Source organism: Schistocerca americana, chromosome 5, assembly GCF_021461395.2.
Source record: "Schistocerca americana isolate TAMUIC-IGC-003095 chromosome 5, iqSchAmer2.1, whole genome shotgun sequence".
Taxonomy (NCBI): domain Eukaryota; kingdom Metazoa; phylum Arthropoda; class Insecta; order Orthoptera; family Acrididae; genus Schistocerca; species Schistocerca americana.
Genome location: NC_060123.1, coordinates 603,019,586 through 603,033,087, shown reverse-complemented (window position 1 = coordinate 603,033,087; position 13,502 = coordinate 603,019,586). Strand labels below are relative to the sequence as shown.

The 13,502-nt window shown below is 37.8% G+C and overlaps 1 protein-coding gene across 1 annotated transcript in view; it reads right to left on the bottom strand.

Annotated features, from left to right (window-relative positions):
* LOC124616577 (insulin-like peptide receptor) overlaps positions 1–13,502 on the bottom strand; it is a 418,803-nt gene that overhangs the window by 27,130 nt on the left and 378,171 nt on the right. Inside the window, exons 16-19 of the mRNA XM_047144897.1 lie at positions 13,026–13,174; positions 6,382–6,543; positions 3,676–3,841; positions 1,747–1,948 (exon numbers count right to left, since the gene is read on the bottom strand). Coding sequence (XP_047000853.1) covers positions 1,747–1,948; positions 3,676–3,841; positions 6,382–6,543; positions 13,026–13,174 — 679 coding nt within the window. The remainder of the gene's footprint in view (positions 1–1,746; positions 1,949–3,675; positions 3,842–6,381; positions 6,544–13,025; positions 13,175–13,502) is intronic.

Sequence of the window (13,502 nt, the reverse complement as noted above, 5' to 3'; positions counted from 1 at the left end):
TGGACTCATGATGCACTACCCCAATGTAATTGAAGTAAACAGTGGAAAAACCTTCACCTGTGATCAAACTTGTCGAATTTTGTTTGGCCTTGGCTCTCCAGGCAGTTTTCATACCCACGTTTCATCACCTGTTGTAACCTTCTTTAGACGTTCTGGATCACTGTCGACTTTGATTATCAGCAACCTCTCTGATAGTGATTCAGCAATTTCCCATAATCATGTTCTTTACTTCTTCCACATCGTCATCAGTAATTGATGTAGGGTATCCTGGGTGGACGTCATCTTCAGCGTCTTCTCGACCTTCTTTCAAACACTTACATCACTTGTAATTTCTTGCCCCAGTCATAGTAGATTCGCCAAAGGCCACAGTCAACATTTTGAATGCAATGCTGTACTTTATTCCTTTTTCAAGCAAAATTTGATGCAAATTCTCTGATCCATCTTTCTCAAAAAATTCTTTGATGTGTCTTTCTCAAAAATAAAAATTCATTGAGCACTCGAAAACACTTATAACATTTTCGAGTGTCAGCAGTATAACAAATATTTGAAACAGCTGAAAATGCAAACATACATGAGGAACATGTGTAGCAACGAGATATAAAAATTTGAAAATTGGATGTATAAAGCCCGTGAATTAAAAAAATTACTGTTACTTTTTTTATCACACCTCGTACATTCCTGATTACAGTTTTCTTACACTATGTCCCATTAACTTCTGTGGTAAAAAACTCTCTCTTTCCGCTAAGTCAGTTCTTCAATTTTATTTCTTAATCTGAGGATGTTTAAGCCACAATACTGCAGATGGGTCTGTTTTTGGTTCTAGGATCAGTTGTAGCTTCAACCAGTAAGCCATTGGGGATTTTCATTTCAAGACTCATTTCTGCCTTGAAAGCAAGCCAGAACTACCATGGCTGTATCAGAGACCTGTCATTTTTCAGGCAGTCTCTCACTTCCTGACATTATATGTCAGGATTTAGAGAAGCTATAAAATACAATTTTAAGTATTTACTAGGTTATAAAATAAGTGACTGGTTGGTTTAATTATATTAATACCTAATATTACACATTAAATAAATTCTAATTATATATATTTATGATTTCCTGCCTAACAGTTTGGTATCAATTTTTAAACTACAGAATTGACTAGAGTAAGGTGGCACCTCTAATGTTTGGATGTTATTAGACACTGGAAGTAAACAAGTGTATAAGTATTTTTTTACATATTGTCAATGAGTTCTAAGTCTAAATAAACCTGTACTTGTGGGCATAGCTGTCAGTGTGCTGATGCTGAGAATCAAACACATATCTTTGATGTTTCATTGATTTTTATTACTTCTTGACAGCTTCAGCTGTGTGCGATATTTTGCAATAATCTCTTAGCAGCACATCTCTTTTATTTAATTTTATAGCAAACTAAACACACAATGTTCTCCTTTCACTTGTAGTCATTATGAGAGAAAGAGGACTGTGGATAGTAGAAGCAGCAGAGAATCATAATTAGCAACAAACTCTTATTTTACACTCTTCATCTAGTGTGCATGTCAATCATGCTTATAATATAATTTCTAAGTTACTCAATTTTACAATGAAAAGAACAGTTCCCCACATCTGCGGTGAGAAAAAAAGACTTTTCTGTTTTGTTTCTGCTGTTTTCTATTGTGGTTTGACTTTTTTTAAATTAAGTTATTTTATAAACCATTATTTTATAAATTTGTATACACATTTCAAAGTTTCAGCACAACTTACTTCATGACAGATGCTTCATTTAGGAACTCTGACCGTTCACGGTCAGTGGCATGCTCATTCACAGTCTTGACAGCACAACGCCTCTCATTTTCAGTCTTGTGGCAGTAGATGCCTTCCCACACCATACCAAATGAACCCTGGCCCAATTCTCGGACTAATTTTATCTTTTCACGTGGCACTTCCCACTCATCTGGCACATATGCTGAAATTTGAGACAAACAAGAACATGGTTCCTTTAATTGATTTAAAGTCTTAAAGAAATATGACACATAAAGCTGAAAGCACAAGTGAACTTTATAAACTTAATGAAATTATGGAATCAGACATTCAAAAGAAAAGAAGCAAACAATCCTACTTGATGTCAGTGTTAACAGTCATTAAAGAAAAAAATGTAAAAAATGCATAGCAGACAAGGAAAAAGAAATCCTGGATTTTTCCCAGATTTCCTTGTAAAAAAATTACACTTTTTTCTGGATGAAAATACACCATACTTGGGGTGAAAGTCTATTTTTTCCATCTTGAGTGACAATATACTTTCTGTTGAAGCTGAACAACTTAATCCCTTGAATAGCAAAGACTTAAAAATGCAATGCGTTTTGGAAAAATATCTTTGGCGCACAGCACCATGTATAGTACATATTTTTCTATTACAAAAGTATAAATATGAATTTCACCAAATACTACATTGTAGCTTACACAGCACTGAAATCGAGATTGCACTGCATGATGTGCTTTTGTGAGCCAATCTTACACGTGATCTTACTAGCCAATGACAGCAGATATTCAGAGCACGGGACACATGATGTAGTCAGCCAATAGTAATATCACTGCTAAAGTAGCGCAAACATACAACTAGGAAAATTTAATGGTTTAAATTAATATACATGCAGTGTAGCTAAAAGAAAGGTAAGCTTTCACATATAATCTTGGTTTTCAAAAAGTTTGTGTGGTGTGGTTAGGCAGTAACATAGTATAATTTACTTTGCATAAAAGGAAATTTGTAAGTAATGCTTTCTAAACCACAATTTGCAATATTTTCCTGGTGCCTATTAGAAATGTGAAAAGTTGTGACATCACACCCAATTAAAGTAGTTTGCTGTTTCTAAGTACTGTATAGTCTTCATCCTAAAGTCTTTGAAACATTTTGCTATCAGTAATTGCTTGTGTGTGCACTGTGTTTTGTTGTTGTAAAGGGCACATTTTATTTGCAAATAAAGTTTCATTTTGGTGTTATTCTCTTTTTTATGTTCTATTGTTGCACATTTTTCTGAAGTAGCGGGCTGAAGTAAAATTCTTTGTTAGAGTATCAATTCATACCAGTCCAAACACAAAAATTTAACTGAAAACCAAAACAATGAAAAACTCCCAGAATTCTAAAAAATACCTGGGTCTTACCCAGATGAAAGAGTTCCTACATTTATCCCAGATCTCTCATTTGTCCCATGGTGTATACACCCTGCATTACAGGCATGCATAAGAAATTCATTCTGATAACATACATTTTAGCCAACTTACTGTTTTATGTGCACATTATGCCCCCCCCCCCCCCCCCAGGCCTTTCATACAAAATATTATTAGTCCATCATCTCACACAATAGTAGTTGTTCCATTTGAGTATCTTGTAATGGACCTGTTGGTTAGTACGTGAACGAAAATTAAACGTTTCTGGATTTCAGAGAGTAATGTGCTGGAGGCCGGTAAATAATGGCTGTTGCATCATTAAACACTGGTTTTAAAAATCCTTATATACATCAAACGCAATACAAATTCTTTGATAGTAAAAGCACATTAAGTGCTTTTGGAGGTGCTGGTGTTGCTGTTATTGGTGAATGTATCATGTGCTACGTATATGGTTAAATATTCTGTAGCCATTTGGTATATACAGCAATACAAATTATCTCTACACAGAATATAGCATTAATGACTCACTTGTTTGTACATATTCGGGATTCACAGAAGCAATCAACATGCTCGGAACCTGAGACAGGTACCTGCGTCGCATGTAAATACCGACAGCACACACGACTGCAAGCAGCAGGAGTGCGCTGACTAGGCCGCCCACGAGCACCTTGACACTCGAAGACGACGGCAAGTCCTGTGACACAAACATTTTACTGTATTCAAAATACTGGTTTCAAAACCTTCTATATATTGTTTTTATTGATGGCACAGATTCTATGAATGGAACTGTCAGCTGTAGAAAGGGATTTATTATTTATAAGTAATTTCTCAAATGAATAAATGTAATGAAATGCAGTACTTAATATATTTAGTTTTTTTAACACGTTTTAAGAGAATTTTCTTAATTCAATTCACAAATAATTCATATTATGTCATTTGCAACTTGGAAACCCTATCTTAGCTTCTACAGTTATCCACAAATAAGTACGATACGACACGAAAGCAAAGTAAGCCAGCTTTTTTTACGTCAATTATGTCCAACAACCATTTTCAGCAGACACAACCTTAAAGTAGCACTGTTTGTGTGGGTGGATGGATTTGCATCGTCATCAGGATGTGTACATGGACAAGAAAAAAAAAATCCCTGGCTGTCCCAGTTAAAAATACACTTCTTCCTGGGTGAAAATACTCATTTTCCTGGGTGAAAATACTCTTTCTTCATGTTAAGTGACAGTATACTTCCCCTTGTAACTGTAAAACTTATCACTCCTTTGAATGGTAAACGTTTTATTCAGTGGCATTGACCTGCAAGGCACATTAGGAAATTAAATCCAGGAGGAAAATAATGTGTTTCAGAATGATCTTTGATGTGCAGCAAAATGTACACTACATACTCTCGTATTAAGTATAAATATGAATTCCATCAAAGACAGCATATTAGTTTCCAAAGCACTGAAATCGAGATTGCGATGTACTTTTCTCAGCCAATCATAGCTCACAGCACATTATCTTGCCAGCAAATGACAGCAGATATTCAGAGCAAAGGACACACTGCAGTCAATCAATAGCAACATCACTGTTAAGTAGCACAAACACACACACACACACACACACACACACACACACACACACACACACAGGAAAAGGTCATGTTTAAATTAAGTATAGTATAGTTACAAGCAAAGATAAGTTTTCACATATAATTTTTTTTCAAAGGTTACCCTTTAAGATATCACAAACACAAATGTGCCAGTAAAATATTAAAGGAAGATGTAAATGTCTGGTTTTCCATGACTGAAATTTTTATAAGTGGTTGGTCCTCAAAGTGTTAAGTTTTGAATAAGAGTCAAACGCTCTGTGATTTAAGAAATTCATTGCACATTCTCACGTGTAACATAATTAATCTTGTGTAAGAGGAAATTTACTTTGAAAGTAACACTTCTCAAACCACCATTTGCAATATTTTCCCGCGACCTCTTAGACATTGGTTCATTTGAGCAGTTGCCGGAGAGCACCAGCAGACAGATGTTACTATGCATGTGTAGCTACGATGATGTAGGAAGCCTGTGTGAGGTGTCTGCTCTGCTCTTACACCTTTTGCCGCATTTCTGTTTGGAATTTCATGTGTAGTGGGGCATCACATGATCATGAACAGCAGTGCGGCATGTTATTTGGAGGAGATGTATGAAGTTATTGTACTCAGGGCAATTGTTTTATCATTTCCTATCTACATAACAAATGCGAAATCAGAAGGCAGTCCTTGGCACAATATTCATTTCAAAACTATACAACTCAAAATACCCTAATGTTTCGCTCTGTGATGACTTTAACAGAGATTCTTATATAAAGCCTTGTAAGAATTTAAATGATAAAACTTGGTGTGCCGCCATTCTATAATTTACTGAAGAATGACATTCTGTAAATTTAAGATGTAAAGAATACATATTAATAAATAATGTCAAGCCCGGAGGAGCAACCAAACAAGTGTCAAAACATGTCTTATGATTGGGAAACATTGTGTTTCATGGAAGGCAGGTATGTACAATTCTGCTACCATTTTTCAGTGTGGTTTTCGGGATGCCATTTTTCTTGGAGTACCATTACTGTATTATCTCATGTTTAGAATTATATATTAATACCTTCAGCTGCTAATGGGTGTTGATATATATCAACGGGGACAGGTGAAAATGTGTGCCTGACCGGGACTCGAACCCGGGATCTCCTGCTTACATGGCAGACGCTCTATCCATCTGAGCCACCGAGGGCACAGAGTACAGTGCGCCTGCAGAGACTTGTCTCTTGCACGCTCCCCGTGAGACCCACATTCCCAACATGTCCACTCCACTACATTCGTAGTGCGCCTAATAGATGTTTGCCCATCACACTCATTTCTCATGTTGGGAATGTGGGTCTCACGGAGAGCGTGCAAGGGATAAGTCCCTGCAGGCGCACTATCCTCGGTGCCCTCAGTGGCTCAGATGGATAGAGCGTCTGCCATGTAAGAAGGAGATCCTCGGTTCGAGTCCCGGTCGGGGCACACATTTTCAACATCTCCCCAATGATGTATATCAACGCCTGTTTGCAGCTAGGGTGTCGATTTAATTATCATTTCATTCTAGAGAAGCTGCACGGTCATCAATGGTATCCATTCTTTCGGGAACAGATACAACCTTCATATATTGCTTGGGAAAGAACTAAACAAAGGTTCTCTACACTATATATGTACATACATACCTGTATATAGAAGTATCTGGTTTCTGTGTAGTTTCCATTGCCAGCCAGAGATGTAGCTCTCACTCTAAGGCTGTAGTTCCCAGGTGACAGATTCACAAGCATGTATGAGCGGTTGTTCCTAATAAACTCACTCCTAGGTGTACATTCAACAATCGTCTTGGGCTGCAAGAAACATAAAACTTCATCATTACAGTTACTGTTTTCTATATCATCATCTTATTGGTAGTTCACGAGATTAAGGAGCAAATCATTAACAGTAGCTACAGTTATACTTCATGGAACTGAGAAAGGGTGCAAAATGATACCTAAGTATTACTGAAACAAGATTACAAAATTACTGAAACCCCAATGGTTAAAATAAAATGAAAATTAAAATAATGTGGCAGAAATTTTAACTAACAGTTAATATCTTCTTGTTTCTCTCTTTCTCTATACATCTCTTTCCTCTCTCTCTCTCTCTCTCTCTCTCTCTCTCTCTCTCTCTCTCTCTTTATCTATCTATCTCTATCTCTCCATCCATCTATCATCATTTATTTCATCCCACGCTCCCGCATCGCTGAGTTGCCTAATGTGCAACTGTTTGGGGACACATGACTCTAAGGAAGCTGGATCAAATCATGTTGGGGGAATAAATGTTCACCAAATGTATTAGGCTGACAAGGGGAGAGAAGTGGTAATGAACAATTGTTGATTACAAGAATTTGCAGAAACATCCTGGATTAAATTTTAAACCTCTCTGAAACATCACAAAGAGAGAGAGCACATGCCATTTGAAGAAACATCTGAGAAGAGGTCCATCAAATATTTAGAACATAAAAAATACATTATGAACAATTTTAAAACTAAAATAATGAAACAGTGAGTGTAATATGGAAAACACAGATTATTTGAAGTATTGTATCTTGCTGATTTTGAAATCAGTTTCCAGAAAATAACAGCAACATAACTGATGACAAACTGATACCATTAGTCATCAAATCCAATGATTACTTTGTAACTGTTGGAGAAAAAGTGATACCAAATTATAATTAATCAAATGCAGAGCTATTACATTTACTGCAGCAGACATTTTAACACCACTTAAATAATTCAATTTAAAATTGCAACTCCTAAAGAGTTTACAAAAAATCATTAAACTGGTAAAGCCTAGTAACTCTTATGACTACGACTGCATTTTTACTAGAACACTGAAATCTTGTGCTTAGTTATTGGTATGCATGTGTACCTAATATGTTCCAAAATGCTGAGCATTAAAATGTGATATTCTGGTGCTCATACCTCAGGTTCTATTGTTGATAAAAAGGTAGGGTCAAATGTTTTGGACAGCCCTTGGGCTAGGGACCATTCGTATACTCAACAGAAGGATTGTTTTAGTGTCACAATCCTGCAGTACAGGGTCAAATTGTACACACATCCTCCTGCTTAGGCAAATGGAGCAAACTGGTTGGTTCTTTTTGCACTGTGTGTGGTCTATGGTGGGCTTGATGGGACTTACAGACACACCATTAGTTCGTGAGTGGTTCTTTGTAAAATCCAGGAAAAAAACCTATATTTTCACTGTCACTAGCAGAGCAAAACTCAGCCAAGGATTTCAAGTCATCTCAGCAAGTGACTGAAACTTTTTGCACTATATTTCTGATCTCAAACAACCCTGGCAATTTTCTTGATACCCGTATCTGTTTCCAAGATACAGAGGTTTGGAGTTACCCAACTTCTACATGTAAAGTCCAGTATAGGTGAAATCTAAATAATAAATAACTGCAGAAAAATGTCCAAATTTAATGATGTATTCTCTAGACATTTATCTAGAAGAGATATCTCCCCATTTTCAGAAACCTTTATCTGTTATTGAAACCCATCCTTGGATTCCCAGACAGCTATGCATAGCAAATGGCTGTAATTTTTCTGGTGTATTCCTAAAATCGTGATATCGAACAACTTTGAAAATTTTCCTTCATATCTTTATCCTCTTCCAAGATACAGAGGTTTAAAGTTACCCTATGTGTACTAGTAAAATATGAGTGAAAAATCTGGTGTGATGTGAAAATGTAGTTTATAAGGTGATGTAGCATGTACAAACATGTTGCACAGTGTCTCTGTTATCATCTGGGAACCACTATAGTACTGAAGCACATGCAAAATTTTTTACACGCCAAATCCAATCTGAGGTGCAAAATTAGTTCTGCATTACTTAAGTTTCACGTAAGTAAAGTGTCTAAATTTTACTGGCCAATACATTTCTTTCCATACGAGTTACAAGCCCTCCTGCAGCAGGGAAAAGAAGGAAGCCAGTGGAAAAATGCTCCAATCAGAGCACAAGAAATGCGAATATGTTCCTGTTTATTTAAAAGATTCTGACTGAAACATGAGGCACCAGCTGCCTCATTCTACCCCCTCAACACCCTTGAAAATTTTCCCAAAAGTTTTTGCATGCAAACTTATTCTTGCTATTTTATGCTGAGAGAGAAGAAGACAGCGGCAGTGGCAGTGGCAAAGAGACGGAAAAGTAATAAATACTGGAAGATAGCAGACAGTGGCTGTGTTTATGAGTGAAAGAGACAATGGCAGTGTGAGAGAAAGAGAGAAACACAGTGGCAATGGAACATAGCTGATGATGACAGAACTGTACTAGAAAAAGGGTGAAGGAGACAGTGCCAGGGAGGACGCATAGAGAAAAGGAGAATGTGGGAGTAAGGGAGAGCCAGTGATAATAAGGGACCAAGTATCTGACAATCACAATGAGGAAGAGAGAGATAGTGACAGTGAGAAAGGAAGGAATGAGATATTAGCAGTATGAGAGAGGAAGCAGGAGGCAGTGGAAGTGAGAGGAGACTGTAGTAGTAGGATAGAATGAAGGGGCTGTGGCTGTGACACGGAAAACAATGACAGAGAGACAAGAAGAGATAATGACAAGTTGGGCAACATGAGCGAGTGAAGAAAGTGCAACGGAGTGGATGAGTATGAGCAACTTACAGCAATGACTTGTGGTTGTGAGTGAGTTACAGTTACGGGAGCTTGTGGGAGTCTGTGGTCAGCTGCATGTTAAAAAAAGTGGGAATATGTTCACAGGCTAAAATTTTTGGGGAAATTTTTAAAAGTGCTGAGGAAGGTAGAATGTTGCAGCTGGTACCACACTTCTTAGTCAGAGTCTTTTAAATAATCAGAAACACAGCCACATTTTTGAAGGAAGAATGAAGCAGCTGGTACCACACTTCTCAGTCAGAGTCCTTTAAATAATCAGAAACATTGTCACATTTTTTCGGCTTCGACAGGAGCATTTTCTGCAGGCCGTTAAATGATTTAAGACATATTTCTTAATAAAGTTAAATTTGTAGTAATACCACCATTTATAAAAACAACACCTATAATCTCATATGTATTTATATACAGCATATATATATATATGCTTACGTATGCGTTCAACACATATGTTGCAGACATCTCTTCTTCTTCATCCTCTCAACTCTGTGTGTCCCTTGCCTCCTCCCTACTATGTCTCTTCATCTCCTCCTCCTCTCCTTGTCAATCTCCTCCAGCTTTCTGTCCAACTACATCTTCTTCTCCCCTCCCTCTGTCAACGTTCTCCTCCCCTCCCTCTGTCCATATCCTTCCACCCCTCTTCCTTTTCCACCTGTCCACTATCCCTCTCCCCCTACTGCCTTCTGTATCTCCCCCTCTCAATGAGTATCTCCTTCTCCCCATACTTGTTGTCCATCTCATTCTCCTCCACCCCCCACCCCCTCTCTCTCTCTCTGCCCATCCCTGCCACTCCATCTGTCCATCACCTCCTCCTACTTTTCTCTGTTCGTCTCATCCTCCCCATCTCTCACTCTCTGCTCTGCCTTGCCCATCTACATGTGTATTCCGCAAAAAGGAGGTTGATGAAGCAGGCCGATACTACCCCCAACATAGCACACTTGTTGGGCATGGCAGCCTACATTGGGGGCCGGAAAAAAATATCATTTCTCGTCCCTGATATGTTGGTTGCACTGCAAAGCAGGGTGGTAAGGTAAGGCAGGCTGATACTACTTCCACATAAGCTACCTGTCATGCAGGGCAGCCTATACACCTACCAAAAAAACGAAATAACATTGCGGTGGGCAGAGCTTGTGTGTTACACATTTCTGCCGCCAGTCATGTATAATGCAACTCGTTGCCAGTTCAGTGCTACCTGTGTTGCTGACCTGGATCGTTCTGCTCATCTGCTGTGATTGTTTTTACTAGAGCTGTTTTGTTCATGTTTCGTTTTTTACTATGGCAAGATTCAGTGAACAATGTGCAGCTGCGAAATTTTGTTTTCTACTCAGTAAAAATGTTGCTGAAACTGCTTTAATGTTGAAAACAGCTTATCAATATGATGCTACGTGAAAAGCTCATGTGTACAAGTGGCTTGCTCCATTTAAAAATGGCGACATGTCGATTGATGACAAACCTCGTTCTGGACATCCATCAACTGCCCGAACCGATAAAAATATTGAAAAAATTCTACAGCTTGTGCTCAAAGACCGTAGACAGACAATTGATCAACTGTCAGAGACTAGCTGGTTATCTTGGAGCCCAGTTCAACAAATTTTAAAGGAGGATTATGGTGTTTCAAAGAGAACATATTTATTTCAAACACATATATTTATTACACTGTAAGACATAAAACTATGAAATTTTGGACACATATTTAAGAATTTCTCAAGTTTAGATTATTTCGGCGACATGAATAATATCATATCGGTACTCTAATTCCTGCATTACACAGGCAAACATGTCCATCGTCACCGATGCTGTGTCAGTACTGATCTAGGTTCTTAGGTAGTGTTGGTGTGTACACACTTTATCTGTAATGAAACCCCACAGGAAGAAGTCACAGGGCATCGAAACTGGTGACCATGGAGACCAGTAGAGAAGTGCTAGGTTGCTGGCTGTCTGACAACCAATCCAATGGCCCGGAAGAGTTTCATTCAGATATTCGTGATCTTGGCTATTCCAGTAAGGGGGTAGCCTGCCTCATTGAAAAATGAAGTTGCTCTAGTTTAGCCTTAGAAACAAACAGTTTTGTAACACAGCAAAGTACTACTGACTGTTAACAGTGTTTCAATCAAAGAATAATGGGCCGTAAACAGGTGAGTCAGATATCACACAAAACACACTGATTTCGGGTGAATCTTGTGCATGTTCATCGTGTACATATTTTTCTGTAGGTCCCAAATTAGGACATTGTATTTGTTTATTTTCCCATAAAGGTAGTAAGCTATTCCATCACTGAACACAATGCATTGCATATAAGCATTATCACTGTCAATAGCATTCTGAAACTTTTGAAAAATGACACACTTTTGTGTTTGTCATCATGTTGTAGAGCCTGTAATAACTGTAATTTGTATTGCTTCATAACCATCCAACATCTCAAACATGCCAAGTGTTGTTGTAGGGAGTTATAACTCCCGACCAGCTGGATGTGTTGCTTTTTTAGGACTACATTGGAAAGCAGTTAGAATTCATGCAACATTTTCTCTGGAAACACAAGAGTGGCCAGAGCTCCTTCCTTTACATACACATCCTGTGTCTACAAATTATTGATACCATCTGTGAATGGTCCATCCTTTTGGAAGATCAGTCTTTGCCTTGATATCATGGAATCACACTTCACAAACTCGAGAAAACAAAGTGATTTCTGCTGTAGAGCAGCCATTTTGCAATCTCTGATGGTAAACAAGTAAGCAGAAGACACCCAACATCTAGCGACAATGAGCATAAATGTATTCACTCCTCCAATAAATTAGCCATGGTACAGTTTTGACAACATAATACTTTGTAATAGGTATATTCCTCTTCAAACTCCCTGTGTAACAGAAGAAGATTAACTCCTTCCAGTCCTTCATAAGAAAAATGAGAGAGAGAGAGAGAGAGAGAGAGAGAGAGAGAGAGGGAGATTAGTCACACTAGGATGCTGACCCTCTTCCCTAACAGAATTTCATAACTACTTCACTGTTTAGTTTTTGTAAAAGTTTTTTCTACAGGAAAAGACATACATGAATGACTCACTATTAAGGTTCTAGTACATGTAAACAAGAGAAGGCCTTTGATTGTTCAACAGTAAAATTGTACATGGGCAACTAAATGTCATGAAATTAGTGGCTGGTTGTTTTCCAAACGTATTGGCAAGAGATGTCAGATTTCATGTGAAACATGCCATTTCTTGTGTTTGAAAAGTTTTGTTACTTAATTACACTAAACTTAAAACATACACTTTAACAAATTGCGAAACAGAAATGCTGACAAACACTTATCTTCAAGAGGTGAAATATACAGTTCTGCCAATAAACATGTGAAAGTAAAAGTGTTGATGCTATCCTAGCTTTCATAAATGTTAGTTCCTACTTCATGGAGGAGAGAAGGTTATGTTGGCAAAGGTTAAAGTGGAAAGGCAGGTCACTTAACCCCAGGATGAGAGGACCCTACGTACAGTTTGCAGAAGCAGAAAAACACTGCAGAAATAGTGGAAATACAGTAACAGTTTAGCATCATTTCAGATACATTCCTCACTCATCAGCCACACATAGAAATACTTTTTTTAAAAATACTGTACTCATGCAGGAAAATGTTTGGATAGTTACATAATACACACTCATGGAGCCAAAGCGTGTACTTACCGGGACTCTGTCAACACGTCCATACTCAATCTGGTATGTCACAATTATTCCATTAGGTTGTTTGGGCTCTTCCCACCTCAGTTTGACAGTGCCTACAGTTTGATTCACTTCTGCAGTAAGAGTTTGAGGGTTGATGTTATCTGCTGTCTCTGAAAAATGCAGAACAAGGCTCTAGCAACATGTAGCAAGTGAGGTGAATAAGCACACCAACAGTGTATGAAAGAACGAAACATCCAAATTAGTAACATTTAAATTTCTACAAAATTTTTAACAATCTCACAGGACATATTCAATAGAAACTAACATTTGTGACACAGTAACATCACTTCTTCTTTCACTCACTCACAGAATATATTTTTATAAAATAAAGATGGTAACTGCAAGTCCGTAACAGGATATAAGTGAGTACAGGTAATGGAAAAGAAGAGGTAAATAACTCACTTTATAGCTGAGGAGTTTAGTCACCAAGAGGCACAT